General features: G+C 55.2%; 7 protein-coding genes across 7 annotated transcripts; 1 reads left to right on the top strand and 6 right to left on the bottom strand.

Annotated features, from left to right (window-relative positions):
- Positions 1-343: 343 nt before the first annotated feature.
- GLRG_05426 (methylthioadenosine phosphorylase) lies at positions 344-1,432 on the bottom strand (the record flags this gene model as incomplete). Its single annotated transcript, XM_008096111.1, has 3 exons — positions 344-744; positions 810-1,301; positions 1,405-1,432. 3 exons carry the CDS (start codon positions 1,430-1,432, stop codon positions 344-346), a joined length of 921 nt encoding a protein of 306 aa, XP_008094302.1.
- Positions 1,433-1,986: 554 nt separating this feature from the next.
- On the bottom strand, positions 1,987-3,469 carry GLRG_05425 (tRNA synthetase class I; the record flags this gene model as incomplete). The annotated part of the gene is made up of 6 exons (XM_008096110.1): positions 1,987-2,259; positions 2,312-2,550; positions 2,604-2,735; positions 2,788-2,869; positions 2,920-3,269; positions 3,346-3,469. 6 exons carry the CDS (start codon positions 3,467-3,469, stop codon positions 1,987-1,989), a joined length of 1,200 nt encoding a protein of 399 aa, XP_008094301.1.
- An 874-nt stretch (positions 3,470-4,343) lies between these two features.
- Positions 4,344-7,211, top strand: GLRG_05424 (uncharacterized protein; the record flags this gene model as incomplete). Its single annotated transcript, XM_008096109.1, has 3 exons — positions 4,344-4,558; positions 4,621-5,015; positions 5,068-7,211. 3 exons carry the CDS (start codon positions 4,344-4,346, stop codon positions 7,209-7,211), a joined length of 2,754 nt encoding a protein of 917 aa, XP_008094300.1.
- Positions 7,212-7,720: 509 nt separating this feature from the next.
- GLRG_05423 (uncharacterized protein) lies at positions 7,721-8,880 on the bottom strand (the record flags this gene model as incomplete). The annotated part of the gene is made up of 2 exons (XM_008096108.1): positions 7,721-8,573; positions 8,765-8,880. The coding sequence occupies 2 exons, from the start codon at positions 8,878-8,880 to the stop codon at positions 7,721-7,723; spliced, it is 969 nt and encodes a 322-aa protein (XP_008094299.1).
- A 1,203-nt stretch (positions 8,881-10,083) lies between these two features.
- On the bottom strand, positions 10,084-11,695 carry GLRG_05422 (PH domain-containing protein; the record flags this gene model as incomplete). The annotated part of the gene is made up of 2 exons (XM_008096107.1): positions 10,084-11,481; positions 11,603-11,695. The coding sequence occupies 2 exons, from the start codon at positions 11,693-11,695 to the stop codon at positions 10,084-10,086; spliced, it is 1,491 nt and encodes a 496-aa protein (XP_008094298.1).
- Positions 11,696-13,173: 1,478 nt separating this feature from the next.
- On the bottom strand, positions 13,174-13,545 carry GLRG_05421 (uncharacterized protein; the record flags this gene model as incomplete). Its single annotated transcript, XM_008096106.1, has 1 exon — positions 13,174-13,545. One exon carries the CDS (start codon positions 13,543-13,545, stop codon positions 13,174-13,176), a length of 372 nt encoding a protein of 123 aa, XP_008094297.1.
- Positions 13,546-13,978: 433 nt separating this feature from the next.
- Positions 13,979-16,073, bottom strand: GLRG_05420 (arrestin domain-containing protein; the record flags this gene model as incomplete). The annotated part of the gene is made up of 4 exons (XM_008096105.1): positions 13,979-14,833; positions 14,890-15,652; positions 15,718-15,861; positions 16,009-16,073. 4 exons carry the CDS (start codon positions 16,071-16,073, stop codon positions 13,979-13,981), a joined length of 1,827 nt encoding a protein of 608 aa, XP_008094296.1.
- Between the last annotated feature and the right edge of the window lie 5,221 nt (positions 16,074-21,294).

The raw sequence follows: 21,294 nt of genomic DNA, 5'->3' as shown, positions 1-21,294 counted from the left end.
GGTGGCGAAGCGTGGCGTTCAAGCATGTAGTGGAATGTTGCTGGCGCAGAGAACAAATCGCATTAAACAGAAAACCCATCGACCGTTGTGTCGACGCTGTTGCATCACTTGTTGCATATAGTTTGCTCCTATTCTGTGACCTATCCCGCTTCCACCCCGAACAGCTGATGCCCAAGAGGGTTTTACATGCCATCGCAAACTCATGAAAGCGTCGCTTATTGACTGGTGTTCAAGCTCATTTTTATATTCCCATATGAACACCGTTTCTTCCCATATTTCATCGTTCAAACAATCGTAAAAGACAATATCACATTGCTGTACGAGCTACAACGTAGGTCGCACTCTAGTTCCAGAAGCCAGGGAAGAGGAACTCGACCCTCTTCATGGCCTCAGGGTCGCGACCCTCGGGCTTGGTCATGAACTTGACGGCGCCCTGCGAGGAACCCTCCCATTGCTTGGCGAGAACTAGGTTGCTGTTCTCCTGCTTAGACAGCTCGTCAAGGACACCGCCGACGAGGCGCTTGGCGTTCTCGCCGTTGGCGGCCATGTACTTCATAACCATGGCGACGTCGACGTCCTCGAATGAGTGCCAGCAGTCGTAGTCGGTAGCCATGCAGATCATCTGGTAGGCCATCTCGGCCTCGCGGGCGAGCTTGGCCTCAGGAAGAGCCGACATGTTGATAACGCTGCCGCCCCAGGAGCGGTACATGTGCGACTCGGCGCGGGTGGAGAACTGAGGGCCCTCTGTATCGTTTCGTCAGTATACAGCTCACACTCGACAGCGGCCTCGCATGACAGAAGCAACTTACCCATGCAGATGATGGTTCCCTTGTCATGTAGAACGACTCCGTCACCCTGCATGTGCGCCGCGCACTTCTTCACGATCTCGGCGAGCCCCTTGTCGAACGGGTCCGCGAACCCGACATGCCCAACGACACCGCCCTCGAAGAAGGTGAAAGGGCGCACGCCCTTGGTGCGGTCGATGACCTGGTCCGGGACCACAAAGTCCATGGGCTTGATCTCCTCGCGCAGGCTGCCGACCGCCGAGAATGCGATGACGCAGCGCACGCCGATGGAGCGCAGGGCGGCGATGTTGGCGCGGGCGGGCACCTCGTGAGGAGCAAACTGGTGGTGCAGACCGTGGCGGGCGAGGAAGGCGATGGGCACTCCATTATGTTCAAGAATCTGGATAGGCGATGAGGGCTTGCCCCATGGCGTCGTCGGGGTCAGGGACGCGACGGGGGTGTAGCCCTCAAGCTTGCCCAAGCCGGTGCCGCCGATGACGGCGATGTGGACAGGTCCTGTTAAAGAAAATAAATTGTTAGCTGGCAAGGCATGGCGTCATGCACGCGCAAGATCGCGCGCGCGGTTTGGAGGTTTGTAGTAAACCCTGAGGATGCTTACGGTCAAAGGTCTCAGGAAGGCTGGCCATTGCGTCTCTTGATATGGTCGTTATGAAGAGGGTATAAATGATTCAGAGGGAAGAAGCGAGGAAAGCAGGAAAGAATGGGAACTAAGAGCTGATGACGATCGGCGCAAAGCTTGATTGGGATCGCGATACCTTGGAGTTCTGACACTTTTTTCGAGTGACCCCGCCGAAAGTTACCCCGCCATCCTCCCATGCTCGGTCTACATGTGTACATTTCTTCAGTGCCCCGCCATGTCAGCATCCGAGCTGTCCCGCTCTCTGAAACCCCCCCCCCCCCACACAAGCTCACTACCTGCACCATGTGGGAGATTATCGTAAAGGTCTCCTTGGTGATTTTCTGGTGCCCAGATAAGAAGTATCATCCAATCATGAATACATTTACTTGTAGATATCCTGGTTTTGGTATAATTCGGAACTTGGTTCTTTGGCATGTTCTTTTCATCCAAGGTATCTAGCTTTCTAGACTCTATCTCCTTTTTCTGCCAGTATTCATCCGAACTCCAATGCATAGTAGTACGTACAGACAAAAAACGCTTTCTTTATGCAAGAAATGAAAATCACTGGGCGGCATCCTCAGCTGGTCGCACAGGCAGCTCCGACTCCTTGGCGGCTCCATCCTGGGCGGCAGCGCCGCCCTTGTTTCCGCCGGGGTAGCGGGAGCCCTTGTCCTTGGGCTGCTTCTTTTTCTTCTTCTTATCGTCCTCTACCACGGGGTAAGCCTTCAGCGTAATTTCCTTCCATTCCTCCGAGTCCTGGAACGCCTTCTGAATGGGCGCCAGGAGTTCGTTAAGAGCCTTGGTTACGGCAGGCTTTAGCAGCTGAGGCGTCAACTTGATTGATGTTAGTACCTGATTGCTGTCACCCATGCTTTGCGCTACTTACTACGTCGTTCTTGTAGTCTGTGTGCATTTCAGCGATGTCGGTGTACACCAGGGGCTCGAGACCGTCGCGCTCGCGCTCGACGCGGAATTCCTTCTTGCCCTTCAGAGCCGCGGCAGGAAGCAGCACGTACTCGACGAAGGCCAGAACACCATTGCCCTCGGCAACCTTGGGCACACACTCAGCCTTGCGGAGCTTCTTCTGCACGACCTCAGGCGCATCGAGAAGGTCAATCTTGCTGTCTACACAATGTAGGTTAGAGGCAGGTCATGAATTAAGGTGGCTCCAATCTTACCAGGGTCACTCGAGCTCATCTTCCCGCCGTTGAGGCCGGGCACCATGGGGTTCAATAGATGTGCGCGCACCTGGTATCCGACCTTGGGCAGCCATTCAGTTGCCGCCGCGAACAGCTTTCTCTGGTCCATGCCTGGAAAGGGTCAGCGCAAGAGCAAGTCCAAGTTCTAACCGCCGATACACACCTCCAAACTGAGCATCAACGCCCAGGTGTTCCTCATCACAAACCTGGAGCACAGGGTAGAGTAGACCACTCATGGGGGCGTTCTGTCAAATGGTCAGCTTCGTCCACGTACCAAATTTGCCAGATTTCTTACGTCAGACTGCTTCACGACCTCCGCACCAGCCTTTTTCGCGTCTCTTTCACTGATAAGCGAGCTCATTTTGTAGACGTCCATAATGTATTCAGGGCTCTTCTGGTAAGAGCTGCCCAGGACGAACTTGAGCTTCTCGGTGGAGACGCCGACGGCGTTGAGGATGTTCGTGATGGCGAACTTGTAAAATTTTGCACGCTGCTCGACGAGTTCGATCGGGGCCTTAAGATTGTCGAGGAAGCCATGGATGTCGGCAAGAAGAACGGTTAGCTCGCAGCCGGCGGCGAGGAACTGGGCCAGCTTGATGGCGGGCACGAAGTAGCCGCAGTGCGGTCTACCCGTTGTCGCGGTTCCTGGAGCGCAGAAAGACGCATAGGTTAGCCGATGCGCAACGGTAGGCATTTGCATTCGGATCGGGGTGACACTTACCCCAGTAAATCTTTGGGTTGCGTCCCTCGGCCAGGATCTTCTCGATGATCTCGGGGTTCATGACCTCGGCCAGATTCTCCTGGATGAGGGCAAACCTCTCCTGGGCCTTGGTACCTTCCGCCATGTTGATGTTGGTTTTCTGGGTTACGAAAGTCGAAATCGGAGCAGTGCGTGTATGCTCAAGGAAGCGAAGTACCGGAAGGGTCGCAGCGACGGGGTCGGTCGAGATTTGGCGGTCGTGGGGGAGGTTTCTGTCAGAGTGAGTCAAACCGTGACTCGCCACCAAATCCGCGTTGGAAAGACTACCCCGCCGAGGGGACGTCGTCGGGGCGCAAAGATGGACACAGCCGATAGAGGGGTCTACGGCGCACAATCCCTGAACCATTGGTTGAGTTTAGGGGGGGGGGGGTTCTTGTGGAGGGGGATTAGCACCAGAATTCCGTAGGGCTCTCGACGGAGGAGCAGTTGTATCCTGACATGTTTAGCTGCCCTCCCCCCCCGGCCCGGCATAGCAAGGAGATGACAGAGAATTGACTTTTAAAACCTTATAGCTCCCATAAACCTTTGATTTGTTAGGTTCCACGTATATCAAGCGTTGACGACCTGGAAGGATGCCATGAATGTCCAACCAAGGCCAACTGCGCAAGTCTGAAATGGGCAGTTGGTCTGTGTGTATCTGCTGACCAATTTGTGGTGCAGAGATACTTCGGAGCTGTGGACGGGCGGAAATTTTCCTTGCTGACCATACGACATCCTGGTGCCGCCGCCACCTTGGATTCTTCAAGAGAATATTCCTAGCAACACAACAATCCCAGTCTCTCTTTCTCTTCTCTGATATAACTTTGAACTTTCCCCGAAGCGAAATTGAATTTCCAAGATACTCTGACCCAAAGTGCAACCGTCTCTGTACCATCCACTGGTCGTTACCTCGTTCACTCACACGCGTGCCCTGGGCACCACCGTCGAATCCCACGGCCGTCATCTAAGAAACCCCCACCATGACGGCCGACACACCGCCGCCATCACTGCCGGACCTGGACCTGGAGGATGGCACGCCCGGATATGAGACCATCGAGGAGCGCTGCTTCTCGGCCGCCCTCATCTGCCTCGAGGGTCACTACACCATCCCACCCATGGGACCACAGACCGCCGCGAGGGTCTCATCCATGATCGCGAAAACCCTCGAAAAAACTCACACCTTCAAGCACGTCAGGTATGCTCCCCCTCGCCGCGCATCATAGTTTCGTGCTTTCTCATTTGCCTAACAAGAATCAGGGAAACCCTCTCAAGAAACGTCGAGATATGGATCTGGTTGACAAAAATCTTTGGCGCCGCCATCCCCAGCCTCACTACGCGCTCAGTAGGCCCCCTATCAAGCCTAAATGACCCTGAGAAAGGGGTTACCCCCCAGGAGAGCACTGCTCTCATCGTGAAGAACCATCACAGCCTCAAGGATGACCTTTCCATTCTGAACAAGCTCATGCACATTGCCAGGAATTTGCTGGTGACGTCGGAACCGGAGGTGCCTCAAGACATCTGTGCCGCCGTTCACTTTGACCAGATGGTATATCAAACCATAATCCTATGTGTGAATGTTACCAGCAAGGGATACGATGGCGAAATTTTGGATGAGACATCACGGGCGAAGCTGAATGAGATCACTGATATGTGTAAGTCCTTGCTCGTCCATCATGCCAAGATTGTTCGCTCACTCTTTAAAAGACAAAAAGCTCCTCGTCACATCCCTCCAGCAAGCACACAACTGGACGGCCAAGAATGATCGCAACAAGATGTCGTTTTGGTACGATGTGCTGTTCGATGAAGACGCTCAGCTCGACGACCCCCAAGAAGGTATGGGCGACGGCTCTGGGTTCCGCGTCGACATCGCCAAGACGGAAATCCAGCACTGGCTGGAGCGCAACTCGAGGATGTGCGACACTGCACGGAAGCTCCTTACGGACTATTCCCAGAACAAGTCTCATAAGCCGCCAGGCGTCCTTGCGCCCATCGCACCCTTGGCCTGGAACTGGTTCCCCGAGGGCCAGGTCAAGGTCCGCGCTGACAACTACAAGGAGGGCGAAAAGGTGAACCCTAGGTGGGACCCCGAGATCCAGGACAAGTTTGAGCAGGACCGCGCCTACTGCCGGGTATCGCGAGAGATCGACACGTGGTGGATGCGCGCGCGCGATGCAAACTACGAGGGATGGGTGGTACCGATGCCGTCCGTCGACTTCGCCAAAACGCGGACGGAGCACTGCAAGAACAACCTCCTCAACCGCTACACGCCCGTCATGCGCACTGAGGATCATCACGAAGTTGTCGAGATCGAGGAGTCGGAGCAGGACCTAGGTCCTGACGACGGGGGCCCGGTGGGCGGGACGAGCGCGTCGGTAGAGGAGGAGTACGCCGAGGGCTATGACGACATGATGGATGACGAGGACATTGACGACGACGAATCCTACGGCGAGGGCCCCCTGACTGGTCTCCTGACCGAGATCCCCAACATCCTAGACCCGAAGCAAATCGAGGCCCTCCACATGATCGTCAAGTCGTGTATCCTCGATTCGGCCGGCACCGGGCTCACCCGTGCGGGCGAGAACCTCCAAAAGACGCGCTGCCGCATGTTCCTTGCTCTCGACTGCGGCAAGTCCCTGCTGCGCGAGATGCTTGTCTTCATCGCCGTCTGGGAAAAGGATGAGCAGTCTCTCATCTTCCAGATCACCTCTCAGCTCATCGAGGCCCTCCACCATTCCGCATTGGTGCCCTACGCCTGGAACTCCCTCCGAATCCCCAAAGACATTATCTCGCCGGCGCAGACCGTTCTCCTCCGCCTCGTCAACCACATCTTCCGCAGCCGCATCAGCAATCCGCCCCAGGACAAGAAGGATCAGGAGCGCGACGTCAAGCTCGTCATGTTCTTCTTCAGCTTCTTCCGCAGCCGCATCGTCCCAGAGTGCGTCGCCCTAATGCACCTCCAGGCCCAGATCCGCGAGGACAACGTCGACCCGGCCGAGTTCCCCGTCGATACCTGGGACATGGAGCGTGCCAAGGACGGCCTTGCGCAATACCTCGACTTCCTCACCACCGCCTCGGAGATCGCCGAGTCGAGGAAGAAGCTCATCGAATGGGAGGCTGTTTACGACCTCATCACCCTCCTCAACGGTCTCGAGGCCGGCGTCCCAAAGAAGCCTCTTGTCGACACCATTCCCAGCCGCAACCGCCCCTCGGCGCCCCCCTCGGACCAACAATCACAGTCCTCCCAGACGACCCCGATCGTCGAGCGCCCCTACTCCACCAGCGAGTCCCTCCCGCCCTCTCCTCCGCCTCCGTCCCTATCCGACCCTGCCCACAAGTACCCGTGGTCCGGCATCAAGGGCCAAATCTTTACCATCCTCGCCACCCTCCTCCAACCACCTCCCGGCCAGTCCACGCCCGGCAACCCAGACGTACAGACGCAGATGGTGAACCACAACGGTATTGTCCCGCTCCTCAACTGCTGCGCCTACGACGACCACAATCCTTTCGCCAAGGAACGTGTCACAATCTGCCTCAAGTGGCTCCTCGACGGCTGTGAGGCCGCCAACAACTTCTTCCGCGAGCTCGTTAACCTCGGCGCCCCGCAGAACCTGCGCCCGCCGCCCGGTGGCACCACCGTCTCCACGATCCGCGTTGACGGCATCCAGGGCGAGGTCAAGGTACAGGTGCGCTCCAACTCGGCCCCCGCCGGCGACGGGGAGGGCCAGGAGGGCGGCGGCGGTGGGCGGCAGCATATTCACGACCCGTACGGACTGGCCGAAAACGCGGCGAAGATGAACATCCGGTCCAACGCCAGCAACGAGCCCTTCACTGACGATGACTTCATGTGAGGGCTCTGAAAGAGCGGTACGAAAAAGAACAGAAAGAATCATTCTCTCTCTTTCAGGTTATCAGGAACAGAACAGGTCGTATCAGGATCTAGGTGGGGTGAAGGCTCAGATTTTCTCCCATATAACTTCATATCAACGAGCGCAATACCTTAGCATCTAGCCAACGTTTAAACTAGCGAGAATCTACCGAGTAAGAATACCCAAAAGGAAAAAGGCGGGGAAGAAGGCCTCGTCAAGTTTTGTGTCCTGTGTTTCCACCAAAAACATGCGTTCAACCCTTTCCGGCCAAAAACCACAAACCATGAACCACCCTACGTGAGTTACGAAAGTAGAGAAAAGGAAAAGAATGTACAGTCGTGATATCCAAACAAACCACTGTAATTTGTTTATGCTTTTTTTTTTTTTTTTGTATCTCTGATTAAGGTTACAATGGCAGGCTGGAAAAAGGACACATCCAACCAGGAAAGCCGAAAGAAATCAACGCCGTCAATCAAGACCTTCCTCGTCATCTACTGCTGCCCCGGCTGGCGAACAGCAGCACACTCGACGCCGACGTGGTATTGCACGCTGTCCCGAGGCGCGCTCATCAGCGGCGGCGGCGAGTACATCTGCGACCGGGGCACCGGCTGCTGCTGCTGTTGCTGCTGGCGTTGGCGGTACCGGTACTGAGATGGGGGCTGTTGATGCGAGTAGCTTTTCGGACGATGGGGGCCGGGATGGAGAACGGGATACGTCTGAGGGCGGACGGGCCGGTGAGACACGCCCGCCTCGTTGGCGAACAACAGATAGCACGAAGAGTCGTCGCGGAGGTCCGCGGGCGGGCTGGGCAGCGTGCCATAGGGGCTCTGCGCCATGCCTTGCTGATTCCATGATGGTCGACACCGGCGCTGCTGCTGCTGCGGTTGTTGTGTCTGCTGCTGGTCCTGTTGTGTCTGATGCTGCTGGGTGTACTGGGTGTACGAGATGCTCTGCTGCTGCTGTCGGGCTCCTCCGCTGTACGGCAGCTGCGGCGGCCAGTCTCTTGCATACGATGCATCAGGAGCTTGTGAGCCTGGGGTCGCGCCAGTAACGTCCATCATTTCATCCACGAAGCCTGCATCCATTGCCGACTCGGAGCTCAGGCTGCTGCCACAGCTCCGAGGACTCATGGGCTGGTCGTAAGCATGCAGATCCGCGGTGGTGAAATCAGATTTCATGCTCCCTCCTCCTCCGCTGACTTCCTCAGCGGAATGGTATTGTTCAGCGCTCTGGTGGTGAAGTTGGTGGCCGCTGGTATCCTGGCTCCGACGACGCGCCGTCCGCTTCTTGCAGTTATACTTGGCCAGACCCCATTTGTCGAACTGCTGGCGGTATGATCGGGTCCTAGATAGCAGGTTAGCATGCGTTATGCGGATGATCTTTCATGCCCTGTGTCCCACCCAAAGCGTGGTGGACTCGGCATCGGTATCATAGACGAACGCTGCGGGTATTCAACGAGGAGGGAACATCCAACGGGCACCAATTCGGGGAAGGGAACGAGATGCGGGGGCAAAGGAGCACGTGGAATGACTGACGAGGCCTTGAAATCGTGGTGCTCTTCCATGATCGCCTTGACCTCGTTCAGGGTCTTGTTCTCGTCAATGTAGAGCCTCGTGATATCGGCCCGCTTCTCTCCCCACGCTTTCGTCATTATTCAGGATGGAGACGGGCACGTCTGGGAGGAATCTGAATCATTGGAAGGAAGATGAGGCTGTGGGAACCGCGATGATAGGCCAAGGCTGGCTACATTGATGACGATCAACAGAGTTTGACTGGGTTCAAGCAAGTTTATTCACAGTGAAACGGGCAACTGCTTGCGAACTCCGTATATATGTCGCTGACGACCAGGCTGGACACTTGCCCGTATGCACTGCTATGGTCTATGACGATTTGGGGGATAGGGGCTTCCCTGGGTTTCCAGGGCTGACGAAAGGGAACTATTCTGCGTGTCTCAGCATATCTCTGCCTTGAAGAATCATCATCGCCTTCCGCATCCTCGAGATCACCGAGCTACTCGAGTGCGCAAAGATGCAACTTCATCTTCAACCGGTCTCTACTGACAAGAAGCCAACAACGCACTCTATGCCCGATAGCACATACGGTCCGGAGATCATGGCGAACAGGCAAAGTCTGCCTTTCCGAACGGGGACTAAGAAAGATCCAAGGGATGTAGTGGTGAGTGAGAGAAGCCTAGGACGCCTTGTGTACCACACCACCATGCCGCGAACCCTCACCGAACTTCAGCGAGGTGTGCAACCTTCACTGTTTTGAGCGGACGCCTTCCTTGCTCAGATGTGCAAGACCATCAATGCCGAAGACTTGTTTGAACTCAAGATTTGTGCGAGTCTCAGCGCCGTGTCTCGAACGGGAGGAGGGCAGTGGTGAGGCGCAGCCCTTGACGAGGCAGCTACAGCCCCTTTATAAGCGAGTCACTGTCATTAGTATCATTTGTGAGCGACAGAACAGCGATGAATCTGACAATAATCGTCTCCGGGAAAGGCAAATTATCAAGAAAGGTGTTTGATTAAGGCTCATATATATCATAACCATGAAACTAGAATGGTATCCTCCAAACGCGCGCGCCGAACGTGGCCGCAGAAAAGCAAATGGACGTAAAGCTCTGGGTGTTGCTGGGAACTAACGTAGCCAATCAGGAATGGTGTGTCGTGTTATCGAACCCATCCACGCTTGTCCGCCTTGGGGACTGGGCATTAAGGCAACCAGAAGGGCATATAACTCGCACCAGCGCCATGGCATCCGCCTCACTTTGATAAAAGCAGGGCTGTTGACCGGGCTCTCGACGTGGTGGTGGACTGTACCTGCAAGTGTGGAGATCCCAGAAGTTGAGGGTGTTCTAGATTTTCTTCTCGCCAACCGGCGCCGTCGCAGCAGGCGTAGCCGCAGGAGCAGCCGCAGCACTGGAAGAAGGCTCATCGACCGGGCTCAGCAGCTCCGGGCTTGCTGTAGGGTCAGCGCCTGTGACGCCGGCCTCTTGTACTGAGTGGCCAGATTGGGTGGTTGCGGCGGGCGCAATTGAAGGCATCTTCTCGTCTGATCCGACAACAGGAGAGACGGGGGTCGAAGTGGGCGCTGAGTTGGGCTCGGCAGGTCCAGTCGCTCCCGCAACGTTTTTAATAACGTCGAACCACTTCTGTGCGTCGGCAGGAGTGTGTGCCTGAAAGGCCAACTCCGAGGACCCGGTGAGCTTGGAACTGATGGACTTGCTCTTATCCTTGCCCTTGACGTTAAACTTGTTTCCGTTAGGTGCCCCAATAATGGCCTCGGGCAAATAGATGGAAAGCTCCGGCTTGGGATCAGCTCGGGCATTATCAGAGTCCTTGAACTCGTGCAAAAACTTGGCAGGAGTAACAACATAGTAGCCGGTGGAGTAGCCCCAGGAGAGCTTGTTACGCGACTTGCGCTCCAAAGAGCCCTCGATGAGAGGCTTCACAGCGGAGTGATCCATGTTGGGAAAAGTGACGGACTCGACTGAGCGGGGAGGATCGTTGGCATTGACCAGGCGGTCGCCACTGCGGCCGACGAAGCCCTTCCACTCCAAGTCGGCCGGGACTCTTTGGATCGCACCGAGCATGTCCGAGTAGAGGGCGCGAGTTTTCTCAGCCTGGCTGCCGGTCAGCTGGATAAATGCCTCCATCGCTTGCTGAATGACCCCGATAACGTGAGCCTCGAAGGCTTCAAAATTGTTCTGAATAGCGATGAGATCGTTGCGGTTGTTGTTCTCCTCGAGGACCTGCTTGTGTAGCCTGTGCAAGACACCCCGGTGGACGACGTAGGGGTCATCAGTTCCGTGCATCTTACCGCCAGCCGACTCGAAGGCGGCAGTTTGTTGACCGAGGAGCTCAATGTGCTTCTGGGTGGTATTGCGGGCCTTCTCAACCTCCTTGGCGCCCTTGCTGGCACCGTGTGCTAGCTCCTTGCCTTTGTGTTTGATCTCCTTGTGCAGGCGTTCAAGAACGGGAAGAACGGATCCCTTGATGCTCTTTTCCGTCTCAAGATTGGTGTTAATAATCGCCTGAGTGTTGGAACGCATGTTCTCGAAGTAGCCGGCGACACCGCCGAGGCTCTGATCAAAATGGTGACCTTCCTTCAAGGGGTGGGATATGGTCTTGAGAGCCTTCTCGTACTCCTTGGCATGAGCCCTGTGGATCTTCTCAACGACCTCCATGTAGTCCTCCAGGTATCCGACAGCATGTTTCCAGGCTTGAAGTCGTTCTGCAAGGAGTCCGGCGGTCTGCGCAAGTTCTGTTAGTCAAAATCCGTAAACGGTGCTCACGATTCTGCAGAACCCAAGAAACCAATCCAAACAAGTCATGACCTTCGCTTGTTGGGAAATGCATGACGGCTGTACTTACGCTAGTGGGGTCAACCTCGGGAACGGCTTCGTCGCTGGACGTGTTGGTCATGATGGTGCCCGACCTCTGGGGCAGCGTCTTGGTGTCGGCCATGGTCGTGATGCGCTGAATTGACTTTGGGAAAGAAGAGACGGGGTTTGGGTTTTGCGTATTCAAAGTGCGAGACGAATAGTGTGGGGTCGTAGACCGCGATTGGGGTGTTCGTCCAAGTTGTGTTCAACCGTTGCTTCGGGATGAAGTGGAGGGAATCCGACAGAAAGGGCAGGAAGGATGTTATATCGCGGGTCCAACACACGAGACACTGGATGTGTTCCGTCCCGAACCCACGCACCCCCGCGCGCCGGTGACAGCTGGTAATCTCAACACCCGCCCAAGCTTCTGCGCCAAAAAGAGACGAATGACGTTCTCTACCAGCGCCAGCAACCAGATTGCGGCACTAGCGCCGGGCTCATGCACAGAGACCTGGCTTGCGCTCCCCTCAATTGTGGAACTAGCTGGGAACCACGCCCCCTGTGACGATCTCGACTGTTAAAGGAACGAGAGGTACGAGAGAAGACGCATCCAAGCGGTCCCCCCCCCCCTCCTGTCGGAAGCTGAACAGTCCAGCATTGCTTTCCCCTGTATCCGCACTGAGACAAGGCATTCATCGAGCTTCTCAGCTCAGCTGGACAGGGCCCTCACTACTGTTCCCTAGACTACACGTGTACTTGTGGCATCATCGACGGCTGCACAAAGAACTAAGGGCTGGCGAGCTTTTTTTTTAGGGAGGAGCATGACGTCAAGAGTCAATTGAAAGGTCCGTTGGTTTTCTAACGTATGGTGGCGCTACGGTCCCCGTTTGGCCTGTCATCGGCGATGTTAGTGAGAAAGCCACGTCGAGCTCACGCGCTGGCTAGCACAATTGTTAACCGACAAATACCGGTACAATATCTCCACATTCACAAGGTTATCTTTCCTATATGGAAATAAGCTTTACAGTCATCCAGCGACATCGATGCTGGGTGACGGCTGCAATGATAGCAAAACAGGGTTGCGGCCCGGACACTGACTGGTATTGGGTGGTTGTTTACAACGGACATCTGTGTGGATTGATTGGTCCCTGCGCTCGAGATGTTCCAGACCCAAAACATGGAAATTGTGAGTGATGTCAGTGGAATCGAGGGTACGCGCCGTTGAAGGGCGAGACTGTTGCTCGTGGTATGCTACGGCCCTCGCAAACTACAGCGCTCCATATTTTTCTCCTTGGGCGCGGACGGTAGCTTATCCTGCCAAACGGAGACTACCTACCTAGCACCGACTACAGGAAGAGTTGCCGACTCGACACGCTTCGTCCTGCGTCATCTTCTATACTCGCTTGGGCGCAACGTGCCTCTCAACCGCATGAGTCTCGGGGTCTCCACGATATTTCATCTTCTTTCAATAGACCCTGCCGTGCCTCTACCGCCCTTGGCGTAAGTAAAGCACGAATGACATAATGCTTGCAATAAACGACAAGTGGTACCATGCGCGAACCTCATGCACCTTATGCCGGTACATCTCACTAACAAGAGTGGGAAAAGGTGGCGAGAAGTCTATCCCAGAGTGGATAGGTCGGATTCGGGCATCGGGCATGAATCCATCAGAGTGCCTGACCAGATCCGGCGCGACGCAATGGCACATTGGCCCTCCTCGGCCGAACCGAACGGCATCTTCTGCACGGCGCCGATACCCAGAGTGCCGTGGGGCACCCAAGACGCGAGCCTGTGATAGCTTAAGCAACTTCCGTCGTCTGAGCTTCCGAAATCGGCCGGCGACCACCATCTCAACGCCGTGTCGAGGTGGTGGATACCATGGGCCTCCATGATACGCCGCCACCTCGGTATTGCGAGCGGCGACTCCATGTCCGAGTTCATTGTGCCGAGGAGGGCGAAGACGGCAATGAGTCGACAGCGAGGGCTGACCATTTCGATGCTATGCAAGTAAACAAGGAAGCTAACTCGGGCGAGGCAGACAAGCAACGGAGGGGATGCAGGATCGAAGCTTAATGTGTACTATATCTTCGTCATCTTGTTGTTGTCTCGCATTAGACATGCCGCGGTCTAAGCGGCGGGTATACCGTAAAACTATGAATGCCTTCCCAAATACAGCCCCGGCAGCAGATCCTCTCTGAAATATCAACCACTCCGTATACTAGCGTGTCGTGTCCGAGCGACCAAAGAATTCTGGTGCCTCTCCAGGGCGCAAATCTATAACCCGTGAAAACCCAAGAGCCCCACCCACACTGGTTTCCCTTTCCTTCCTTTCAACGCCAATCCCATGCCTAGAGTAATCATCACCACCCTCTATAGCCATAATATAATGAAATGAGTAGAGTAAATTGCCTCGTGCCGGTGACGCTTAGTACACTCTCTCGCGGCCCTGGATAAGGTGGAGCCGCCGGTCGTCGTTGCCTTGAACTGCATGGAGCAAGTTGCTCATGCTTGCAGGGCGATGCCACGAGCGGCGCAAGCCGCCCGGTGTGGTGGTTTCACTGCCAGCGCTCTCCTGAGACTCGGGAATCATGCTCAGCGGATCCGCAACGGGAACCTCGCTCGCAGGTGGTGTGTTTGGAGCGCTCATCGCAGAGAAGTAATCTGGCAGCGCGTCGCTGCTGCCGGCACCTCGTCGGAGAGGGGTCTTGACGGCCGTCGTATAACTAGGCACCTTGCTCAACGTGGCCATGTCCGTAAAATCGAGATGTTCCGGCGAAGCGCGGCCCGAAGAGTGCGCATTAGGGTGGTCCTCGGCGCTGTTCTGGCGCGTGAGAGCAGTCGAATGCGACTGCGAACTTGCTCCCGTAAGGATGGGTGTTGGAACGGCCACGTCCTCCGTGATAGCGTTCAGCGAGTTGAACGAAGTGTTGCGATGCGTAGGATCCAGAGAGACGTTTTGTAGGCGCGAAGAGAGAGCGGCAGGGGCAATACCATGGCCGCCCATCATAGCTAGGGAAGCAAGGTTCTCTGACGAGCCTGCACGAGATTGGGCGTAGAAAGGGCTGCTGAAACCAGACTGCACGCTCGGAGTCTGGAAACCGCTCATGTCGACGTCCTCGTAGAGTTGGTCGAGAACGTGTTCGCCGTAACCAGGCGGCGCAATTCTGGTGGTGGCCTCGGCCTGAACCGGTGTCCCGGGGCCCTGGTCAACGAGAACACCATGCTCATCGAGAGGCATGTTGGGAGAAATGAAGATTGAGACAGGTAGTGTAGCGCGCAGCTAGATGTCGTTAGTTTGATTTTAACGGTCATGGGGAGTGGCATGCAGTAACTCACCTCTGAGATGTGACCGTCGGGGTTCTTCAGGGCAACAACGAGCTTGAGTTTGTGGCGGACCTTGATACCGTTGTGATTCAGGTCCTGAACACATTGTCGCAGTCTCTTGGGCAGGCTCAACTTCTTCTCCACCAACCACCCTTCCTGACCAGTATCTTCAATTGTGTCGTGCCAATGCTCCTCTCGGTCGACTTCGAACTTCCAGTTGGAAACTTCTCTTTCGGTTCTGTGCTCCTTAAAAATGTTGCCCGTGGGGCCCTGTAATGTGCACTCGCGAATTTCCAACATCTTGACGGATATCTCTCCCATTTCGAGGCCCTTCAAGAGGGGCGTGAAACGCATATGGAGGGGGACGGTGGCACCGAAGACGACGGCCTTTTGCGGGATGATGATGGAGTAGTCGACCTTGTTCGGCCAGATGTTCTCAACGCTCATGGCATGCAGGAACTCAAGTGCAGCTGGTTCGAGGGTGCGGATAATACGCAGCGCCTTGTAGGCGTGCAGATCGTAGGCGAGCTTGCCGCGGGCGACGGTCGCTTTGAGCTTGTAGGTGATGCTCGCTTCGGGAATGCCTTCGACGCTCTCGGGGGTATTCCCCGGCAAGGTGTACTCGAAAGGCCACTCATAGTTGCCGGCCGGCAAGAGGGTGTTCTTGCCGCCAGGACCGCCGACGAACGGAGCCCAGCGATGATGGAGCAGGGTGGTGGTCTTGTCGACCTTTTGGGTGGAGACGCCAGATGCGACGGTCTTGTAGTTTTCCCATCTATTTTCGACGCAAAGGTCAGCCGACTGGTGTGCAATGAGAAGCAAACGTTGAGGGGCTCATACGTTAATCGATGGGTGCCGGTCAGGCGCAGATGGACGTCCTCGATCTTCAGCGGCGTGGGTAGACACAGCACGACGACACCCTTGAGAACCTGGCCAGCAGACTCATCCTCTCCCCCACGAAATACAATGAAGTCATTGTCTAACCTGTGGAATGTGCAACGTTAGCGAACGCCGCCGAAAAAAAAAAGAAAGCGACGCCACAGTGAGACATGAGGATCCAACGATGGGAAGGGGAAAATGCTGCAGACGGAGAGAGAGAGAGAGAGAGAGAGACGTGGGGAAGGCGCATACCTGATCTCGAAAAGCGAAGCGGCATGCTTGCCCGTGACGGTTGAGAATGGATTGAATGACGGCATCTTCAGACGTTGTGGATGACGTGAACCAAGCAGTATGCCTGGACAGAGAGAAGCAACCTAAACATCTAGAAAAGGGAGGTCTGGAGAAGGGCTTGTATTTATCGACGGGGCGACTTTCCTGGGTACGTAGTACATCGATCTGATCAGTGGGCAGGGCAATCAAGCAAGCGCAAGTAAAAAGTTCGCGCTTTCATCTTCACAAATAGGCAGCCCACCCTCGTCTAAAGTCCACGCCCGCCACGACAAAGACCACGCCCCTCGCCAGCGGGTTCGCTCTTGGTGGGGGGGGGGGGGGTGGCATCCATGGCCCGAGATAAAAGATTGGGCGAGGGGGTGAAGAGGTTCCTTGTTCAGGGTCCCCTTGGACCTTGAAGGGAGTAAGGATAAGGATACTTCGTAGTGTATCCGTACACTACCTACTACGTAGTAGTAGTGCGTGTATTCGTATGTAGAAATGGGATCAGAGCAAAGGAAAGGGTAGCCCAGGCCCGGTCAAGGAACGGCGGGAGTACGTACTGGACTGGATCCGTCGTTGGAGATTCTAGCTTGGGATGATGAGGGTCAGTCGAGAAGGCGACAGCCACCGGGCCCATTGGCACGATTTGCAAGGAAGGCGGGCCCAAAACGGAGCCGGGAGGGGCCAGGGCATGGGAACAATGCAAAGGGGAAAAAAAGAAAAAAAGAAAAAACTAGGTGCAGGGCTGGTTCGATGCGCTAGGTGCAAGGCGAGAATGAGGTAAGGTACGGGTAGTACGTGCGTCCTGCCGTGCTTCCCTGTCACTGGCCATGTACCTCGTACCCAACCTCTGGGAAAAGGGAAGCTGTATCCGTATCTGTACGGAGTACGGGAAAAGAATCCCGACTCTACACCGACCAATTGACGGACTGGATAGGCCTGTCAGATTGGAGTCAGAGGGAGAACATACACACACCCTCTTTCTCTCACGGGGGTGTGTTTCTGACTTGTGCCCTGTGCAGAGCATCGGTAGGCTAGGTAGTTTACGTTTGGATTGTAGGTGGGAACCATGACATGGGTTCAGTCCTGGCGCTGCCGCTGGTGGATGGAAAGTGGGATGGATTCCTCTCTCTGTGTGTGCGCGCGCCTCAGGGCTGATTCCTCGCCCGTATCGATAGATAGTGCTCGTGGTTCATTCACAGTAGAGGGGGGTTGCGCATGATCAGTCTCTCGGTCAAACCAGGCATCAGGACAAGTTCATGACGATCATGCGCGAAATTCATTCGTTCGCCATGTTTCCGTGCCTTGAATTGGCTTGGTCCTTGTCAAGCTAAACCTCGTTGTATATCTCCAGTGATTATGACCCGGCCGCTCATTTCCATCCGGATTGGGCGTTTAAGCTGACTGACTGGTGCTGATGCTATTGTTGATGCTGATGCTGAAGCTGATGCTGCATCTGAACTGGAGCTTGCTGTCGGTCTCTCACGCTCTTCTCTGACAGAATGACTGACTGGCTTGGTCTTGGATCGGTTAGAAAAGAAAAGAGAAAAAAAGAGGGAAAAAAAAACGCCTGGCGCCCGCTGACTTGGTTTGGCGGATTGTCTGGCCGGCTTGGCAGCGTCCTTGTGTAATCCATGGTATGATGCAAGAGTGCCTGCGTTGCAAAAAAACAGCACTTATCTAGTACTCATCGTGTCTGTCAACGGACCGTCGTCAAACCACATGATTTCGCCTTTTCTTTTTCTTCTTCGGGAGCTCGGCTAGATTTGCTCCGAGACTGCGAGGGCGGTCATCCGATCCATACATGCTGGAGGAAAACAGGAAACTATCAAAGATACTGGTATGGCATGTCATGGGGTGAAGACCGATGGGTAGCAACAAGCATCGAAGAGGAGCAGGGGTAGGGGGAGACAAAAATCAAGTTGGAATCACAACTCGTGGTCCAAGCGCTTACACTTGCACATTGTTGCTCGGATTGCACCCAGGCGGTTACACAAAAAGAGACGACAGATGTTACAACAACGATGGGTAAAGTCCGCATGCACCTTATTTACGCGCAATATCTGCATGCATTGCTGCTGGTACATACCACATGTGGTAATTAAGGTGTCCGCCATCTGTATCCGTATACCTTATAGCTACAGGATTATCTGCCCATTCTTCAGACTGTTGTACCTAGTTGGTGCGAAAGAGAACCAAAAATGCCCGATGCATTGCGCTTCGTTGCGTAGCAATTCCAACGGACGCCCGCTATGATGGTCGGTTGGTATGTTTTTACAAAAGGCTCATGGCGGCGCCGAGCTGGAAGATTCAGAGTTGGCTAGTGATAAGCGATGGAAGTACAAAGAATTGGGACAAGTAAAGCTAACTTGAGAGAAAAATGGAAATCGCGATGACGGCGTTGCCGCCGCCCGCCGTTCGTCTGGCGGATAAGGCGATGGATGACTGAAGGCCGCCCGACGCCACTGATTGGGCCTGCATGAGTCGCGGGGTGGGGTGGAAGCCCAATAGAAGCTATGGGCCCGCACTCCTTCCTGTTGGCTGTGGTTGTGGTGGTTTGTGGTGGTTGTGGCTGTGATGTGCGTGTGTGTGCCGCCGCCTCATTCCAAGTCGCTCACTGTCTGCCGCCACACATCCAATCCTACATGGTACGTACCTCACAGCCTCCTGCAAGAGTGACGGTGCCTGGTGTGAATCAGGGAACGAGATACCCGTTCTTGGACAGAGAGGCAACACCGGTCCAGTGGGTCCTCGCGTGGGATGGGCCTCCAGCCCATGACCCTGTACGCGATTGCAGATTCAGGCGGTCTTCCCTCTGTCCATTACGGAACAGGAACACGGAAGACTGCTTGTTACACTACCTGATTACCTACTAGATAGTGTTAGGTAGGGCTATTGTCTCCTTGGCCTTGCTGCGTATAGCTTTGCTTGTTGGCGTGCGCCCGATATCTCACCTCGGCGACAGTCCGCGGCTAATATAGCTTACACCACCTAGCAGGAATACGCCAGCAGACCGCCTCGAAAACGCCTTCGTCATCAAACGTGGCTTTGGCATCCAGCTCCATGCACGAAGCTATACGCGTCGCCAAGACTCGTGCACTCGATCACCAAGTCAATCTTTTACTGGCCTGCTGCAGTCTCGTCTCGCCCAAAGCCATCGCCCCCCACCCCGTTTCTAATACGCTACGCCCCTCGTCGCCCTGAATGGGCAAGATTGGCAAATATCCCACAACCGCTGTTGACGACAGAGGGCCACCGCGGAGTAAATGCTGCCCGCACATGAGCGATGACAGTCTGCTTCATGTCCCGCCGTTGCCTTGTTCAAGCAGCATGTGCAACACTGAGACCTGCATTCAAATGTATGGCACAAGGCAGGCCGAATGCAACGGCCAGGCCATCCCCGCAGCACCAGGTGCACCTGATGGTCAAAATCTCACGATTTTGTCGGAAAATGGACATTGATGCTTGCGGCATCCCGCGCACCGTCATACGAGGAGCTTACCATCGCTGTTCTTATGCGTCTCTGACCCTGCGCCTCATGACAGCCTTGGAGGTCTCGCTCCTTACTGAATGAAGGGCCGTCTTGGTCTCGGTTGGGGGGGCGTGAGACCTCCGTATAGGCACCTGCCGATTGCCGGAAGGCCGATGCAAGTCAATTTATCCAGCTTTTCTGGCAGGCGCGTTTAGACGGGTCGGTCTGCCGCATGCAGCCTTCTCAGCAGACAAAGGTCTTTCAGACCACTTCCAGGCCTTACGCCCAGTTAAACTGATGGTCTGGGCATCGCATCTTTTACGGATCTAGCGTCCATTCAAATCCGCTGAGCCCACAGTCCTCTCCAAGCCCCCCCACCCCTACCCGGGATCTAGTGGGATCGTCGCCAGGAGACAAGCGGAAGCACTCTGGCAACTGGAGGGCCCTGATCCCGAGCCCTGCCACGAGAGCACGCACAGGAGGCGTTCTTCTGAACTCCTGAGGGCTTGCCAACGTCTCCACCGACAGGTTCTAGCTCGAAGCGAAGAGCAAACTCCTGAGATTTCCGAATCCCAGCACCGAGACCGAATGTCCTGCTTCTAGACTGCCGGCCTATTCACTCACGATGCCGTGGTTACAGCGCTTCCGTCCATACTTGGCCCTGCATGAGAAATCGTATGAACCTGAGCCCGAAATCAATCCATAACCATACGATCGGCGGCTAACACCGTCTGCACTGCAACTCTTCTCTCCCTTTCCGAAGGCCTTCAGCCCCTCCACCAAGAACCAACAGGAGATAGGGAGCAATGGACCTGTCACCGACTCGACCGTGTGGATTCTTCGCTGAAATTTTGGCCATGGCGCCTTCAACCCTGCTTTTCCTCCAACTGCAACTCTTATCCCCTCTTTGGTGGCTGGCAGCCAATAAGCGTCGCACTAGGATGAACGGCTCCAAGATAAGGAAAATTATACCAAACCGCCAAACCCACGTCCGAAGATGCACCGAACCCGGACCTACGCCCACAAGAGTTCTTCTAGATACGTCTTGGCGATTGCCAACGGCGGCTATGTCGCAACCGCTCAGCGCCCGGCACAAGTTCCTGCGATCCAGAAGGTCTTGGTTAGACTTACTGGTAGCGTTCGGGCACATGTTCACCAAGGAACAAGTCGAAATGGTGTCATCAGCAAACCTCGACCTGGGACCTAGACGGCGCCCTCTTGAGTCGAATCAACTGCAGCCACCCGCCGCGGCGGTCAACATTGCAGTCACGGAATGCCGGGTCATCCCAAACTGACCATGTTACTATGCACCGCTTGATCCTTCTAGCTCTGTAAAGTCTGAATGGTTGTTTCACACGGCGTCGTCTTGGTGTCTGTATCCAAGCATCCCAGTCGAATAGCCCGCACAACTTGCTCCGCGGACGGATAACTAGCAGAAGCGAGCTCAGCCCATTATCCACCATGACTCCGCTCTGCAGAAAGGCGGTTGTCCCGTCGAGCCAAGATGGCGCTACACCATAGAAGGGCCGCGACTTGCTAGGGGCTAGAGTGCAAGATGCCAGGATTCTCCCAAGGCCATGTAAACTATGTATCCGTACAATGAACAAGTTCGCTCGTTTAGTTAAAACTTAGCGTCGACTGCCGCAGCCACACGGCCCCACCCAGTCGACGACCCTGGGCGTGTGCAACGATATGCCTGTTCGTGTCAGATCACACTAGAGGCCCACTGATATCAACATGACATCTCTCTTTTCTGTTGCATATCTCTAATCCCTAGGTGCACCTACCCAGCC

Source organism: Colletotrichum graminicola (assembly GCF_000149035.1).
Source record: "Colletotrichum graminicola M1.001 genomic scaffold supercont1.18, whole genome shotgun sequence".
Taxonomy (NCBI): Eukaryota; Fungi; Ascomycota; class Sordariomycetes; order Glomerellales; family Glomerellaceae; genus Colletotrichum; species Colletotrichum graminicola.
Note: the sequence above shows the minus strand (reverse complement) of the source record. Positions and strands in the feature narration are given on the sequence as shown.